The sequence below is a fragment of the Lytechinus variegatus genome, chromosome 9 (assembly GCF_018143015.1).
Source record: "Lytechinus variegatus isolate NC3 chromosome 9, Lvar_3.0, whole genome shotgun sequence".
In the NCBI taxonomy this organism is placed as follows: domain Eukaryota; kingdom Metazoa; phylum Echinodermata; class Echinoidea; order Temnopleuroida; family Toxopneustidae; genus Lytechinus; species Lytechinus variegatus.
In genome coordinates this window covers 7,430,009-7,449,006 of record NC_054748.1, presented here as the reverse complement: position 1 = coordinate 7,449,006, position 18,998 = coordinate 7,430,009, and the positions used below count along the sequence as shown (strand labels likewise).

The 18,998-nt window shown below is 37.5% G+C and overlaps 1 protein-coding gene across 1 annotated transcript; it reads left to right on the top strand.

The window, feature by feature from the left end:
* The first annotated feature begins 11,193 nt into the window (after window positions 1-11,193).
* LOC121421255 (ankyrin-1-like) lies at window positions 11,194-14,169 on the top strand. The gene has a single exon (XM_041615917.1). The coding sequence runs from the start codon at window positions 11,194-11,196 to the stop codon at window positions 14,167-14,169; it is 2,976 nt and encodes a 991-aa protein (XP_041471851.1).
* The last annotated feature ends 4,829 nt before the right edge of the window (window positions 14,170-18,998 follow it).

The following is an 18,998-nucleotide window of genomic DNA, read 5'->3' as shown; positions in this document are numbered from 1 at the left end:
TGAAACTCATACGTCAAAATGGGCACTTTGGTGATATTTTCACCTTAAGATTATTATCTGCTGTGTTTGATAGTGATTAAGTAGAGAAAAACTATGTTGAAGTGACTTCTTATTATGGCAAAATGTATATTTAGGCTTTTTTTTCGGGAGAGAGTATAATGAGCGAGCGGCTTGGTAAAACAAATTCAAAGGTGAAGTTGTAAAACGTTTTGGGGGTCAATTTTTTTCAATTCTTAAAATGGCAATATTGCGAGGTGTTGCGAGCGTGAATCACAAGCTAAAACTTTAGGGTATTTCAATAAAAAATGAAAATAAGTTTTTAAAAATCCGAGCAGATTTCTGCTGTCATTAAAAAGATGTGCATCTAACTAAAGAATTAACACGAGCGCAAAACGCGAGCTTAAACATACTGACCAGAAAAGGAACCTGTTAAAGAAAGCATTTAGTGACCTCTTTAGGGTGCATATTTCACCAATCGAATGAGAGTGCGAAGCGCAAGCTGAAAATTTGCAATATTCCAACCTGAAAACTTAACTTAACTTGTATACTTTAAAAAGAGTATTTCATTTCGAAAAAAAACATGAAAAACGGCATATTTATTTTTGAAAAGGGAACTTTCCCATTTTGGAAAATATTAATTTCCCTGTTTTTTATTTCATTTTTGGGGTGCAAGTGCCCCCTGCCTCCCTCCCGGCGGATCCAACTTTCGTCAAATAGGGGGGGGGGGGTTTTCAGCCATATTTTCCTCGATCGGCAGCTTAAAGTTGATTTTTGTTTGTTTCTTTGAAAGGGTAGTCCTAACAGTCAATAATTAGCTTTATACTTATAAAGTAAAGTAAATATGTAATAACATGATAAACCCTTTTTAAATAATGCGAGCTATATATTTTTTTAATATGATGGGCAATATGTTTGTGATCTTTAAAACGAGATGCCTATGTAACTAAATTTAGATAATAGCTGCGAGCAAGAAGCGCGAACAGAAATTTAAAATATATAACCTCAGACCTGATCTAAAGGGGACATTTTAAGAACTTTTTGCAGTTAGCCATGAAGACGATGCGTGTTTCAACCAATGGCGGCGGAACGTATTTTCCTATTTTTTTTTTTTTTTTTTTTTTTGGGGGGGCAAAACAAAAAAAGTGGCCAATAGGGGCAATTTGGTGCAAACGGATATTTTCACCATGAGATTATCACCTGTGTAAACAGGTTGTGTGTTTTGTAGTAATTAAATTGAGCAATTTTTTTAAGTGATCACTAAAGTTATATATTTACGTTTCATTTCTGCGAGCGTGGCGAGCAAGCGGTTTGGGGAAAAAATCAAATCTGAAGATGTAAAATTCGCCTTTTTGAGCAATTACTGTTAAAAGGGCATCCTTGTGAGATGTTGCGAGCGAATCACGTGCTCAAACTTTTGGAAATCTCATGTATTCCTAGAATGATAATAATGATAATATTGATATAGATATCATTTACCCGGGGAAGCCACTTCAGTTCTGAAAACTGTTCTCCCAGCCATTATTATTATCATTTTTACAAGAATGCTTAGAATGTCCAGTTTTCAGGTTGGAATATCACAAATTTTAAGCTTGCGGTACGCGCTCTCATTATTTAGTTCGTGAGATATATATTCTATTCATGAGTCACTAAATGCAGTCCTTAAAAGATTACTTTCTGAAGCCTGTTGCATAAAACTTTTTACCTGAGAAAACTCTGGTAAAAACTGAAAACTAAGGTTAGTCTGATTTCCGCCACTGCATGACTTTAGCACAGGGCAAAAACTCCTGTAAAAACAACCTGAGTTTTCTCAGGTAAAAAAGTTTTATGCAACGGGCCCCAGGTCAGTATATAAACATATTACAGCTTGCCCTCGCATTAATTCTTTAGAAAGATACACATCTTTCTCACGATTACAAAAAATGCTCTGAATGCTCACTTCACGTCTTGTTACATGAAATGTCCAGTAGTTTGAGCTTGCAATTCGCGCTTTCAACATCTCACAAGGATCATTATTAGTATTATTTTTTATTTTATTACCAGCAGAAGCTGTTATTAAAAATGACATCCCCTCCAATACAAATCCTATTATCTAGAGGTTACTCGCACGCGACCAACACACTTGACCCCCTGCATCTTTAAACCATTTGCTTAGGCAGCAATTGCTCAGATAAAATCGAAATTAGCCTATGCTTGATCAGGGCGCCTATATTCTTAATGAAATACATGCTTTTGGCCACAACACACACATGTATCATCGATCGTTATTACTATCATTGCATAATATCGTGTAATCTTGTAATGACAACATCATTTTTGTTACCAAAATGAATAATTTTCATTTTCGGAAATACGAACCTTATTTAATTTTCGGATTAACGAACCTTATTTCGTTTTCGGATTAACGAACCTTCGGAATTACGAACCTTATTTTGTTTTCGGATTAACGAACCTTCGGAATTACGAACCTTATTTCGTTTTCGGATTAACGAACCTTCGGAATTACGAACCTTATTTCGTTTTCGGATTAACGAACCTTCGGAATTACGAACCTTATTTCGTTTTCGGATTGACGAACCTTCGGATTTACGAACCTTCGGAATAACCGAACCTTCGGAATTACGAAGCTTCGGAATTACGAATGTATGCGGTTTTTACGATGTGTCAAGGAGAAAGGGCGAAATTAAACTTACCCTGCGAAACATTTCTTATACATTTCCCTTGCACTTTTAGTCAATTGAATAAAACGGATACATTCAAGCATTTTGTAACAATTTTGCCTCCCAAATTGAAATTTCAACACTTAGTAAGCAAAACCGTTACCCTTTTTTGTGCCAGCTGGATCTGAGGACATAACTGAATCTGAACAAAACTTTATATCGGACATCTCCAGCATTTTTTTCACTTAGGTTTTATCATTTAAAGTGGGTTTACGTTTCATTTTTCATTTCATACTTGTTTCTTCACATTTTTCCCAAGCTTGACAATGATTAACAAAATGAAAATCAAGCCTAAGCCATTTCATTTAAATCACAGCTCAGTGTAAAGCAAATATCGTCACAATGGCCTCGTTGTGTGGGGGAGTGGGATGGGGCGCAATGACACTCTTCGAAGAATTTTGGGCAAGGAAACAAGTTAAATAGGTAAAAGATATCTTCAAATCAGTTTTACTAGCTAAATTCCACGTGTTCCTCATGATTAAGGTCTACTTTTATTCGCTTAACTATTTCAAAGTTCTGCGCAAATAATTTTTCACTAACTTTTCAAAAGTAAGTGGTGCTCACTCAAGCGGAAATATTTTTCTACAGTTATATCGTCATTTGCTTAAATGGATTTATACCAATGTTGAAATGTGGAAAAATCTTCAGGATATTACAAATGTATAATTTTACAGGACTTTTTCTAAGTGTAAACTTTTTTTGATACGCACTGTATAGTGAGAGAAAAACACACATAAAATGTGTCATTTGTTTTGTTATTTGTTAATGGAAAATATAGCGCAGCAATTGTCAACGAAGCAAACGCCACGTAGAATCATTAGGGAGTATTTTAATGATACACTGTTAGAAAATTCATCCTTAAAAGAAGTTCCTTCAGCAGAATCTCGAGAACACCTGTAATACTACCAAATTGCGTAACATTACATGAAATTGGTATGTGGTGTATGGAACCTTGCAAATTTCCAAAACACGATTTTCCCCTTTTTAAACAGACCTGTCCTGTTAAATTTCAGAAAAATTCCTGTTTTATGAATTTACTGAATGGGTCTGTTCTTGCTTTCTGCAAAATCTTCTTTTTTCCTGTTAAATCAGTTTTTTTAACAGTGCAACTTTTCCCTACAAACTATCTCAGGGGCAAAATTCACCGGGTCCCCCCAAAAAACGGAAAACCAAAAGGAAGGAATTACACAGTCCATGGATTAAAACAAACGTGACTCTACCACTCTCACATGAGGAAAGTGAGCTCTTTTTCATATTGAATCGAATTAAGACATTAAGTCCATTTTCATCACCAATTACAAAATACAATCCATGTAAATTTTGGTACATAACAGTTACAGGAGTGCAGGAGGGAATGGGGACCGACAAAAAATAGTAATCAGATGGTCATTTTCCTTTATTATTGAAAAAAAAATGTGTGTATGTATGTATGTGTGGTGGGGGGGGGGGTCAGTTCCTCCAGCCCCTGAGTTGCATAATACATGATCATTTTGATAGTAAATTGCACCAAAAGATTTGATGTTAAAATATGCAAGTAGAAAGGGTATGAGAGCGTCCATTAAAAAGCAAATCTTGTAGGACGTGATTGTTTTTTTTTTGGAAAATAGCAATCATACTAGCTGTAAAAAAAACTTTTTCATCGATGTGGCTCCAAAATGCTTGTACAGGTGTGTTGGCTCAGTCGGTAGAGCGTCCGTCTCACAACCGGGAAGTCAGGGGTTCAAACCCCGGCCGCGTCAGACCAAAAGACGTTAAAAGATGGGAGTTGCTGCTACCCTAGCTGTTTGGCGATCAACGATTAAAGGGATATAGCCTCGTCGATCTAGCGCTGCGCAGTGGCTGCCGGGCCCACGATCAATTGGGCAAAGCAAATTTACGGAGTATATCATTTCAAGTCTATTTCGAACAATAAATTATGGATTTTCATTTTTTCATTTTCACGAATTTTCCAAGAATTTGGCAAAATGCGAAAAAGGGGCTGGGTGACTTGGGGCAGCCCCCTGGGAGGATAGGCTTTGCTGTGCCCTCACTTCTTGGGAGCGTTTAATAAAATGACTTGTCGGAAGATTTATCCGACAAGTCCTGTTTTATCCGAACGTTACCATAGTTACATTGCTTCTCAGCCAATCAAAATCAAGGAAAGCTGTCAGATCTGACAACTTGTCGCACGATAACGTTGATGAAACACTCCCCTTATGTTGCCGATAGAGAAAAGCCTACTCTTCCGTCTCCATGTGATTTCAATAAAATAAGTTGTTTTTTACCTAACCGAAGCATCATTTTGCCACAATGAGGGCTCCAAAAGGCAAGATATATTAATAGTCAAGCTTCGGATAAGGGTGGGGTACCTTCGACAAGCTCTTGCGAAATTATGTTTTAAGGTGCCCGAATGTAATTGCTTGCGACATGCAGAGCAATGCCTCTAATTTTTCCAAGAGGTTTCATTAATATAAAAGTTGCTTTGATATGTTAAAATAAAACACGCCTTTTGCCCGCATACCCACATATATAAACACTTTTCTATCGCGACGCTCATTACATGTATTCATGCGTGCTAGTTACACCAACAAAGGCGAGGCAATACCGTTGAGTCCATTGTCAGATTGTACTCTTGACATGTTTTGAAAGGCAAGCCACTGAGCGAGCGCATTGTAGTCGGTATCACTAGTGTGACGAGTAACGAAGGTTGCTTTTTGGTGTCATTTTATCGCAATATCGGGGAATACATTCAAATGGAGGTATTTCCCCTATACATTGTACATAAGCAAGTTAAGACATGAATACTGTCATGAAGCATATCAATGTTCTCGTTGATATATCCTCTTTCGTGTTAAATGCTGATATTTTGCATTAATTGTTATCAATGACAAAACAGAAAAATATCAATGCACATGCAATTGTTTGCCTAAAAACATGAACATTTTGGCATAAATTATCATACTTCTTCCAAAAATATTAACCGGACTGTCCAGAAAACGATTGCAATCGATTTCTAACATCTAAATCATTGTTAAATGCGTATTCTATTTAATATTTTTCAATTTTTTGTTCGAAAAAATATAACAAATAATTGATTTTCATGAAAAATCCAAGATGACCGACAAAAAATGGGGTCCTCTGGGCCTTCCGTAAATGATATGACCCGGCAGCAACACATTTTCCTGACCACTGATATCATGCCAACATGTTGGGACCATGAAACCTTATGTACCCGATCAGTTGAATAAAATCCCTGAGCCCCCGGACTATCTGTGAATGAATCGATCCTTGGCATGGGCACACACTGTATGTACACTATGTAGTAGGTCCACAGGTATTCCCGACCTTTCGTTTGAGGACGCGGACGCTAATTTACAACGGTAGTTGATTTTGGAAGAGACTTTTTGGACCCGTTGTAAAACTTTGGCGGGCAATTCAAATTGTGTGACATGAGATTTTTTTTTTTCGTTTCGCATCGGCGACGGAAACGTTCAATATGCGTTTCGTGTGCAAAATTCTGGTTGCTACTATGGTAACAGCGATATATCCGATTGAGGACGACTTTCCAAATCAACATTTGACTCCTCCTAGAGCTCGAGAGGCCGCCCGGGGGGCCCACTTCCATTGATTAGTTGATACCAAGAGCGACCACGCGTAAAAGGGGACAGAGTGGGCAAGTACATTACGTATAGACCTACATGTATGTAACGTTATAAAGGTGTAAAACGATGTTTAAAATGCTGAAAAAAGGATACATATCCAATACTTGTAGGGTTTCACACTTGTTAAGAGATGCATTTTCATAATCTGGAAAATAATTAATTGCTTCCCTTGTTTAGCGGAGTACTGTTCGAAACCCCATGGTCGTGCCTGGTATCCACTCATCAAAGGAAGTGGTCCCCCCGGAATTTGAATATAATCCACATTTCTGCGGAAAGTAAAACATAATGCCCATTACATCGTGTGCGAGAGACATATCGTTTGTGTTGAAGGGGTTAAACAAAAGAAACAAAAGAAACCCGCGAGGTCAACACGTCCCTGGTCAAACGTATTGCATGCTGTGTACATACGTGTATCAACGCATGCGAAATGAAATGTTGGCTGGAGAGGTTGATCTAACCCATGAAATCAATTGCCAGTGGTCCACCAATAATCCACATTAAATGCAATATCGATTCGATGGACTGTAATGATCTATATCTAAGCCTTCATTCAGTAAGTTTTTCCTCTCTCAATATGTAGTCGATTTTTTTTGAAAAACCACTTTCTTATCCATGTCATAATTTATTTTAGGTCCTGCATTTCGAATATCTCCAGCCATCAGTCGTAATATACATGCACATATGGTGCGGGTGTCGCGGGAAAGGATTTTGCACACGAAAGGCAGATCTGTAGGGCCTGTAATCTCCCGGTAACACAAAGCTTAGCATTGATTGTAGAACAGTTTTCTACGTTTGATTCTATTGACTATAATGTACAATCAATCTTAAAAATCAAGTGTATGATTAAGCGTTAACATTTGTGTTAGGGGACCCTATTATTAGCGTCGGTGAGGATTGCGGAAGGTCCCAATTGACCATGGACCTACTACAGACAGGCCTCGTATGCTTTAATTAACAATGAACGGCATATTTTCTAAATCGTGGGTGGTTAAAATTCTGGCATTCATTACAAAGTTCAAAAGGGACACTGAATGAAGCTCATATTTGTGGCGTAATAATGTCAGTGTTTCTGAGGAGAGGGGATAGGGTAGGGAGTGGTGTATGCAAGTAGGTAAAAAAAATCAACTAACATGCAACTTGGCAGAAACAATTATGACTGCGACTGTATCAGCCCGGAGGGGGGGCAGTCAACTATATTGCTGTACACACGCGTGACCCCCCCCCCCCAAAAAAAAAAAAAAACGCGTTTAAAGGGGTGGGGTTTTTCAGTTTTGGACGCGGGCCGCGCGTGCATTCGTAAAGGGTATAAAACACAGATTTGTTTTAAAAAAGGGTAGTTTTGAAAGACTGGTCAACAGGGTCAAAAGTAATTCGAGTATTTTTTTTCAAAGCCTTTTTTCTAAGACTAATGAAACGTGTTTAGGGTATGTTTTTTTCCCCCAGGCTTTTGTGCGGCGCTCCCCGGCCGGGGTCATATTCTGCCGACAAGTATTTAGGGGCAAAAATGTGTAAATAAAGCCAGCAAAAAAAATTGCTTAAGGGGTTATTTTGCACACAGACAAAAAAAAATCGTTTAGGGGGTGTTTGGCAATGATATGGACACGCGTGTGTACAGCAATATATTTTACTGCCCCCCCCCCCCTCCTCCCCCGGGTCTATCGGCAGCTTCGTTGATTACAGCAGTGTTGGGATATTGCATCCCAAGCAAACGTCAACTCAAAGCAGACCGTGAAATTGAAAAAAAAAAGAAAGGCAAGAAGTTTTAAGACTGATGATATTCTTATTCCTTTGATTTATCGCTATCAATTGTGTTCGCCTTGCTGACAACGTTATTCATTTTCATCTTCAGAGCAATAGTGTGCCCCTTCTAGTAATGAAATACTAAGGTAATAATGTACTACAGTCTTGAGGGCACTCGGCCTACAATTATAATGTTTTCCCCCACTTTTATAACGAAATTAATTCTCATGTAGGGGAAAGCGGGGTAAGTTGAGCATAGGGGCAAGTTGAGCCACCAGCCCCAGGCCAATAATGAATGAGTCAGACATTGTGGTGGTGTCATGTATTGATGACCCATAGCATAACCCCTAACCCCACCATATTGTTTTCAACTTTGAAGCAAAAAGTAGTTTTTTAGAGGGAAAAATATGAATTTCAGCCAAAAAAGTAAAAAAATAGTGTGAAATAAATAAGTGCTTTATATACACACACGTCTTTAAATATAATAAAGACATGATAACAACATTATTAGTCCAGGTATGGATCTTCATTCTTGTGATAGTCTTTTATATGATGGATGCATAATAAATGTGTGGATACAAAATTATCGCACTAAGTTCGGACTGGGGTAAGTTGAGCCAAACAGCATGGGGCAAGTTGAACCATGGTAATTCCTATGGTAATGTATCTTAAAAAACAAACAAACCATAAAAATCGATTGAAATGCTGGCTGACCCCTTACCCCTGAAGGTGGCTCAAACTTACCCCATATATGGGGCAAGTTGAGCCATTTGACATCGTTTTTTTCAAAGGTCACGATGACTTTCAGTGTGGGGATAGAAAGTTATATACAGGTGGAAAATATTTCAGAAGAATTAAATTTCAAGACAAGGTACTTATTTCGACAAGATTATTAATCATATCAATTCTAACATGCAAAAAGCAAAAACTGTCACAACTTACCCCGCCTTCCCCTACATAAACTGTAGGTAATTCGATACTCAAGATTTAGGCTTACAGTACATGCCGTAATTGCATGCAATACTTTTCTTTAAGCGAGACCAACATCATCATCATGCATGATGATTTTGTCTTTAAAGTGACGTAAAGGCTCTGAAAATATATACCTAATGTTTAAAAATTGTTGATACAATTCTACGGATGTTGGTCTCACTTAAAGAAAAGTATGCACAATTTTCATGTATGAAGAAACATGAAATTTACGAATGTACAATTGAAAAAGAAATGTTGCTAATATCGTACTAGTCATTAACTGTTCTGTACAAACATGACAAATCCAAAGTTTACACCAGAATGCTTTTCCACTAGATTATATCTTTATCTTTATGAGTAGAAATTTATAATTCATTTTGGGGGAGTGTTATACGTCGCACGGACCTATTAAGCTCGGGAAGGCATTATTCATTCGAGCCAACCCAATCTCAATTTTATTTATATAGCTGATTGAAAGAGTGTATGAATATGATTGTCCATCTAAGTCTATGATTCTATTTTTTGGTAATTACTGAAGTTCTTTTCCCCAAATTTGGAATTATATTATTTTGAACAGCTGAACGATAAGGGCTATTTTTTGTGTTTCAAGTGATGAATTTGATCCCTCAGGGGAATCCTTTTTAAATGCAGATCTATTTTTAAAATAAGCCTGTGGAGGGAAGCTTTCCTGATCAGATATTGATTGTCAGATATATATCCTATCCACTGGTAGTAAACATTTGTACCCGCGAATTTCATCCTTGTTCTTTAAGAATTTTTCATAAGTGCCATTTTAACACACGAGTCTGTGATTGGGAAATGTTCTCGGCCTGTGATACCTATACTAGTACAGAGAGCAAGCAAACAAGAAATTTATTATGACATTAACAACAGAAAAAGGTAAGCTTCGTTCTCAGCCACCTTTCCGAAACACAATACATACCTGAGTGATGAATAAATATGAAAATGAAATCATCCATATCAATACATATTGACTGAGGTTAACCCAAGGTTAGTCAGGAGTAGTGATACGTTTATTGCGCTATTAATAAAGTTCCCATAAAATATAACTAGACCAACTACTATCACTCTCCCGTTTAAATAATTCTAAGAGAAGTACCAGTCCTTTATAAATATTTACGTGAACAAAGAATGCAGGGAAATCAGCATAGTTGATTTCATATGTTTCTTATCAGAAAACAGTATGAATTTGGGGGAATCCCCGAACCGCAAATCTATCCGCGAATCCGACATCTTATTTTAAGTTTCGTCTGTTATAAAGTGTTGTGGCGTGTCAACACATCCCTAATGTCCGGATAAGCGATGAAGAGCTAGTGCCAGAAGGTTTCTACGTGAAGATTACCAACCGATTTAAAAAAAAGACAATTACAGAACAAAATTCATATTTTACATAGGCTATAACAACAACGAGAGATCAACAACGGTAAATCGCGTGAAGTGTGAAGTGCATACTCATACAAATGGACGTAGGCTTATTTAATTGATTCGCCAGTTTTACATGTAAACATGGTATAGGTCATCGGATAATGATTGGTTATATTTTGGCACGTGTATTTCGCTTGAACAGTGCAACGAAACGATACAATGAAGAGTGCAATTGGACATATTCATCCATTTGAAGCAGGATTTAAAATTCGGCGAAGAACATCGAAAATTTTCTCAAGAAGAGAAAAAACACGCAATAAACAAAGCCGCATCATACTGTAGGATTTAAATAATAACCTAAGTATGTCTGGTGATCCCGATACACCTCTTTTGATTGCAGTAGAAAATGGCAGTCTCCAATTTGTCAAAGAATTAGTAGAGATGGGAGATGGTGTGAACGAGGGGAATGGGAAAGGCAGGACATCTCTTCACGTCGCAGCGGCTAGAGGATTTAAAATTTAGTTGAATATCTCTTAAAGAATTGAGCTATTATTAATATTCAAACTAAAAAAAAAGGTTCCACACCTCTACACGTAGCACTATCCTATCTTGATATAGTAAAATATCTCATTGATCCAGGAGCACAAGCTAATAACAATAATAATAACGGCTGATAATGCAGGTGCCACGTCACACTTCTCCACTTGACATTATACAAGGGTCATCTTGATATAGTGATGTCTCTCATTGATCAGGGAGCACAATTTGATATGGCTGATAATAAGGGTATCACACCTCTTCACAGGGCTTCATCGAATGGTCATCTTGATGTCGTGAAATATCTCATTGATCAAGGAGCACAAGCTAATACGGCTAATAATGCGGGTGGCACACCTCTACACAGTGCATCATTGAATGGTCATCTTGATGTCGTGAAATATCTCATTGATCAAGGAGCACAAGCTAATACGGCTTCTAATGCGGGTCACACATCTCTCCACGGTGCATCAATGAAAGGTCATCTTGATGTCGTGAAATATCTCATTGATCAAGGAGCAAAAGTTAATACGGCTGATAATGCAGGTATCACCCCTCTCCACGGTGCATCATTCAATGGTCATCTTGATGTCGTGAAATATCTCATTGATCAAGGAACACAAGCTAATACGGCTAATAATGCGGGTGGCACACCTCTACACAGTGCATCATTCAATGGTCATCTTGATGTCGTGAAATATCTCATTGATCAAGGAGCACAAGCTAATACGGCTGATAATAAGGGTGTCACACCTCTCAACAGTGCATCATTGAATGGTCATCTTGATGTCGTGAAATATCTCATTGATCAAGGAGCACAAGCTAATACGGCTGATAATGCGGGTGGCACACCTCTCAACAGGGCATCATTCAATGGTCATCTTGATGTCGTGAAATATCTCATTGATCAAGGAGCACAAGCTAATACGGCTGATAATGCGGGTGTCACACCTTTCCAAATTGCATCATTGAGAGGTCATCTTAATGTCGCGAAATATCTCATTGATCAAGGAGTACAAGCCAATACGGCTGATAATGGGGGTGGCACACCTCTCACCAGGGCATCAGCGAATGGTCATCTTGATGTCGTGAAATATCTCATTGATCAAGGAGTACAAGCCAATACGGCTGATAATGCGGGTGGCACACCTCTCACCAGGGCATCATTGAATGGTCATCTTGATGTCGTGAAATATCTCATTGATCAAGGAGTACAAGCCAATACGGCTGATAATAAGGGTGGCACACCTCTCACCAGGGCATCAGCGAATGGTCATCTTGATGTCGTGAAATATCTCATTGATCAAGGAGTACAAGCCAATACGGCTGATAATAAGGGTGGCACACCTCTCACCAGGGCATCAGCGAATGGTCATCTTGATGTCGTGCATTATCTCATTGATCAAGGAGCACAAGCCAATACGGCTGATATTGCGGGTTTCACACCTCTCCTCTGGGCATCATTGAATGGTCAGCTTGATGTCGTGAAATATCTCATTGATCAAGGAGTACAAGCCAATACGGCCGATAATGATGGTAAAACACCTCTCTACTATGCATCACAACTGGGTCATCTTGATGTCGTGAAATATCTCATTGATCAAGGAGCACAAGCCAATACGGCTGATAATGCGGGTGGCACACCTCTCCACTGGGCATCAGCGAATGGTCATCTTGATGTCGTGAAATATCTCATTGATCAAGGAGCACAAGCCAATACGGCTGATAATAAGGGTGTCACACCTTTCCACTGTGCATCATTCAATGGTCATCTTGATGTCGTGAAATATCTCATTGATCAAGGAGCACAAGCCAATACGGCTGATAATAAGGGTGTCACACCTCTCCACTGTGCATCATCCAATGGTCATCTTGATGTCGTGAAATATCTCATTGATCAAGGAGCACAAGCTAATACGGCTAGTAATAAGGGTGTCACACCTCTCCACTATGCATCATTCAATGGTCATCTTGATGTCGTGAAATATCTCATTGATCAAGGAGCACAAGCTGATACGGCTGATAATGATGGTAAAACACCTCTCTACTATGCATCACACCTGGGTCATCTTGATGTCGTGAAATATCTCATTGATCAAGGAGCACAAGCTGATACGGCTGATAATAATGGTAAAACACCTCTCTACTATGCATCACACCTGGGTCATCTTGATGTCGTGAAATATCTCATTGATCAAGGAGCACAAGCTAATACGGCTAAAAATGCGGGTATCACCCCTCTCCACGGTGCATCATTGAATGGTCATCTTGATGTCGTGAAATATCTCATTGATCAAGGAGCACAAGCTAATACGGCTGGTTATGCCGGTGTCACACCTCTCAACATTGCATCATTCAATGGTCATCTTGATGTAGTGAAGTATCTCGTTGATCAAGGAGCACAAGCTAATACGGCTGAAAATACGGGTCACACACCTCTCCACAGTGCATCAGTGAGTGGTCATGTTGATGTAGTGAAGTATCTCGTTGATCAAGGAGCACAAGTTAATACGGCTGATAATGCGGGTACCACACCTCTCCACAAGGCATCAGTGAGTGGTCATCTTGAGGTAGTAAAGTATCTCATTGAATTAGGAGCTGAAGTTGACAAGACCGGTAGTTTTGGCCAAACCTCTCTTACAGCGGCGTACACCATGGGTCATCTTGATGTCGTGAAGTATCTTATTGATCAAGGAGCACAGCTTGACGAGCCTGATGAATCTGGCATTACTATTCTTAAGCGTGCATCATGGCATGGGGATCTTGATTTAGTTAAGCACCTCGTTCGTCAAGGAGCACAAATTGACAAGGCCGACAAAGAAGGCACAACATCTCTCATGGCTACATCAATCCGGGGTCATCTTGATGTAGTGAAGCATCTTATTGATCATGGAGCACAGGTCAATAAGGCTAATGAGCCTGGCTGGACTTCACTTCAATATGCATCAATCCATGGTCACCTTCATGTTGTGAAGTATCTAATTGACCAGGGAGCGCAGATCGACAAGACAAATAAAGAAGGCGAAACAGCTATCCACGCAGCATCTCGGGGCGGTCACATCAACATTATTAAGTATCTCAAGAGTCAACAAGCAAGATTAGGGGCCGGATCAAAAGGTAAATACCATATCACTGTTAGACAGTTACATTATTTTCGAGAAAAAAGGATGACTTGATACATCACCCTGATTAAACACTGAGTGTGAGGGTGTGTGTGTTTGGCGGGTGGCTTGAAAGTTTTGAATTAATGATTTATTCCTTTTCAAGCCTCAAGTATGGTACATTCATGTTAGAATATATAAATTGATAAATGTTGATTGATTGATAACGAATTTATTCATTCCAGAAAATCAAAAAAGTTACAAAGTAATGCAAAATATAATATAACATTTTGAAATGAAATAGGAACCTTCTGGAAAGCAAATCTTGTTATTGAAAGTTTCCTTCAATAAATAAGACATATTAATGCAGAAAAAACAATATATATATATATATATATATATATATATATATATATATATATATATATATATGTAATATAATAATAATAATAATAATAGCTGGATTTATAAAGCGCGTTTTGCCAGAGGATACAAAGCGCTGCTATTATTACCCTGGCTTTAGCTCGAGCTACCATCACCGGCGCTCAGTGCATGCAAGGAATTACTCCTGCCGGGTACCCATTCACCTCACCTGGGTCGAGTGCAACAAAGTGTGGATAAATTTCTTGCTGAAGGAAAATACGCCATGGCTACGATTCGAACACACGACCCTCTGTTTCAAAGGCGAGAGTCAGAACCACTAGACCACGACGCACCCATATAAATCATATCGTTCTTGTTGAAGTTCAAAATATATATAATATACAAGTCATCATATCTTGCTTGTAAAAATTATATGTAAATCCTTGTTAAATATATATTTTTTACATATTCTCCCAAGTAAAATATAAACAAGGCAGGATTTTATTACAAGATATGAACAAGAAGTGAAAAGGACACACAAGACAAAACGTTACGAAAACAGGACGTGAGAGAACGGTAGAAGAACAAGACATGACAAAAAGTTATACCAAAACAAGACAGACGAAATATTACAAGAACAGACAAATTGAAAAAAAAGACAACAAAACAAAGGACAAAAACGAGTAAAAGAAAAAAAAAGAAATCTGCACAGGCAGAGCGAATGAAAGGAGACGGGAAAAAGAAGCGAAATAAAAGCAGAGGGGATCCGGAAGAACAGAAGATCCACAAGATATCCAAAATAGGATGAATGATGTGAGTGTTATAGTTATTGGCTAGATTTTTTAAGTGTTCTATTGAAGCTCTGAATAGTTGAGTTATTTCGTAAATTTTGCGGAAGTTTGTTTGTTAATAATGTCCTCGTTCTAGGCAAATGGAAAAGTCCAGCAGATCTTGTAGGGTAGTGATGTACATTGATATTTCGTGTCAACATAGCATAAAATACGTCTGGTAGTTCATCTTTACAAAGGTTGAACATAAAAGGTCCAAGATTATAATGGTAAAGATCATGTATCTTAAGAATTCCATGAGTTTTAAAAAGAACATTCGTATGTGCCCGATAATGCGAATGGCAAATAACGAGCAAAGCTTTTATCTGAAGTAGTAAAAGTCTATTCAAATGAAAATCAGCACAACACCCCCATGCAATAATACAAAAGTTCAAATGCGGGAGTATCAGCGTAGAGTATAAGTTTAATAATATACGAGTCGGAAAATAGAATTTAACTTTATTTATAATTCCAATATTCCGTGAAATTATTTTGCATGTTAATATGTTCTTTCCATGACAGTCTGTCGTCTCTAGAAATTTCTTACTTAATACTCTTTTAATATTAACATTATCAAAAGTAATGTTACCTGGGAGTTCATCAATGATATTGCTGAAGAGCATGTAATTTGTTTTAAGCGATAATTTGTTGGCTTTGATCCACTCTGAAACTAGTTTTAATTCTTTATTGAGTGTGTCAAGTATGTTTAGGGTCCTTATGGGAAAAAATATATTTGGGTCGTCGGCAAAAAGAATAAATGATAAAGTACTTGATGATTTATAAAAATCATTAATATAGATCAAAAAGAAGCGGACCCAAGATTGAGCCTTGAGAGACTCCACATAAGATAGATTGGGAGGGGAATTTACATTTGCTATGGAAACATATTGCTGCCTACTGCTGAGGTAGTTCCTGAACCACTCCAAGGCGATCCCACTGATTCCATAATAATCAAGCTTGTATAAAAGGATATCATGGTTGATTGTGTCGAAAGCCTCAGAGAAGTCCAGGAACACCCCAACAGTATGCTCCTACTTGTCAATTCCATTGACAATCTTATTAATCATTGCCCACAGGGCATTAGTAGTACTATGTTTTTCGCGAAAACCAAACTGCAGGGGAAAAAACAATTTATGTATATTAAGAAACTTTGTCGTGTGTACAAAAATTACTTTTTCCAAAACCTTCGAAAGGCATGTCAATGGGGTCCACCCGCCAGTCATAAGGACCACTGGTCACAATACCCGCTAATTATTAGGACCGCTAGTTATAATAGTCATAAGGGTCGCTATTCATAAGGGACTTTGTTCATAGACGTCGCTAATCATAATCAACGATGGGGGTCGCCATTCATAATCAAACAAGAGAGTCGATAGTCATATTTAAGAAAGAGGGTCGCCAGTCATAAGGAGGAAAAGGGTTCGTTCATCATAAGGGTCGCCATTCATAAGAGTGGATGAGGGTCGCCAGTCACAATAGTAGAAGGAGTTCGCCAGTCATAATAGTGGATGAGGGTCGCCAGTCATAATAGTAGAAGGGGTTCGCCAGTCATAATGGTAGATGAGGGTCGCTATTCATAATAGTACATGGGGTTCGCCAGTCATAACGGTAAATGAGGGTTGCTATCGCTATCCATAATAGTAGATGTGGTTCGCCAGTTAAAAAAATGGATGAGGGTCGCCAGTCATAATAGAAGAAAGGGTTCGTCAGTCATAATAGTAGATGGGGGTCGGCAGTCATAATGGTAGATGGTATATTTTGCGTTTTGACCTTCAACCCACTACATTCAGCCATTGAATCCAAAATATTTAGTACATTACAGAAACTGGCACCTGTACCATCGAGAAATAAAACTGTGTCATCCGCATATTAAAGAACTTTATATTCTTTTAAGACGACATAAATTCCTTTGACAGAATGTGAATTTCGAATTTAAACTCAAGAATATTTAGCGCATTACAAAAACGAAATTTTGACTATAACAATAGAAAATGCATTCTGATATAGTATTTTTTATTCATTTCATGAAAGATTTGCCAAATTCAAAAAAAAGAAAGAGTTTTAAGCAAAAAATCGTGAGAAACACTTTTCAAAATCAATTAATCAAATCATACCAGGAATATTCTTCTCCTTATACACAATTAAATCATACAAAATTTTAATATTTTCACCACTAAATCGTCGAGACAAGAATCCTGATTAATTAACATGAATAATATATGGTAATACTTTTTAAAGTCTGTTAGCAATACAACTTGACAACAGTTTAAAACAACATTCAACAATGAAATCGGTCTCCAATTTTTGATGAAATGTCTTATTTTATCACCTTTAGGAATTAATCTTATCAATCCATTATTGTTTGTGAGATGGATAATTTTCCGGAAATGTAGGCAAAATTCCTTCTTCGTACCAAGTATATACCTAAGTCCTGACAGAATGCTTAAAAAAAAATCAGTTGTAAATCCATCCTGTCAAGAAGCCTTATTATTTGTCATATTTTTTAATGAAAATCAACTTCACTGAAAGATATTTCTCCTTGTCTTCCTCTGTAAGACTATGGAAACTCTCTTCTCTAATGAGAGAAAAAAAGTTCTTCAGCATCACTATTTGCATGATATTTATAGAACTGATCATTATTAGAGCCAATTTCTCTTAAAATTTCTGTTTGTTCTTGCAATATTATGTACCATTATCAATTTAACACATGTTTATTTCTGCTATCCTCTGCTTTTTCAAGACGAAAATATATTTTAGACATTTTTTCTCCATATTGCATTATTTGAAGTCTTAATATGTTTGCTACCACTTAAAGTTTCTGAAGTCTAAATTGCTCTAATTCTTCCCTAATAGCCTTTTTTGGTAATTTACAAAAAAAGACTAGACCAAAATATAAATGCTAAAGAAAATTTAAAAGTTTTTCTAAGTTAAATATTTTAATGTCGAGTTTTTGTCTACACTTATTATTTTTATCTTCTTTATCTTTATATAGTCGCTGCTCTTGACTCCATCAAATGGCGGATCCGACATTCGCCAATGGGGGGTGGTCGATTTTTTTTTCAGACATATTTCCCCAATCGGCCGCTCGAAAATGATTTTTGGCTTCTTTCAAGGGATAGTCATAATAGTTACTTCTTAGCTTTATTCTTATGAATAAACATTAATATATAATATCTGTATTAATATAATGTGAGCGTGAAGCGCGAGCTATTTTTTTTTTTTGGGGGGGGATCTTTTGTATTAATTTCCCAAAATTTTGAACATTCTGGGCAATGTTTTTTGTTCTGAAAGAGATGTGTATGCAAATGAATAACTTCTATAAACGAACGTGAAGCACGAGCAGAAATGAACTGATGGAAAAGTACATGTTAAAGACTGCTTGCAGTTAGCCATGAAGACGTTACATCTTTCAAAAATCAAATAAGGCGAGCGCGAAGCGCGAGCTGAAATATTTTTGACATATTTACCTAAGGATTGGAAATTCTAAGCACTTTTTGTAGCTCAAACAGAATTGGTATATCACTAAACAATTGATGCGAGCGCGATATTTGGACCTACTAAACGAGATACTCTGAAAAGGATGAGTAAGTGGGATCTTCCTTACATTAATAATGCAATCGCAGAGCGCGAGCAGAAATTTTTATATACGTTTTAAACTCATTATCGAAAAGGTATTTAGTCATGAAGACGATATATATTTCAACAATCAAATAA

Excerpts from the sequence above, each read along its gene's own strand:
- LOC121421255 (XM_041615917.1), top strand. The coding sequence starts at position 11,194 with ATGTCTCTCATTGATCAGGGAGCACAATTTGATATGGCTGATAATAAG.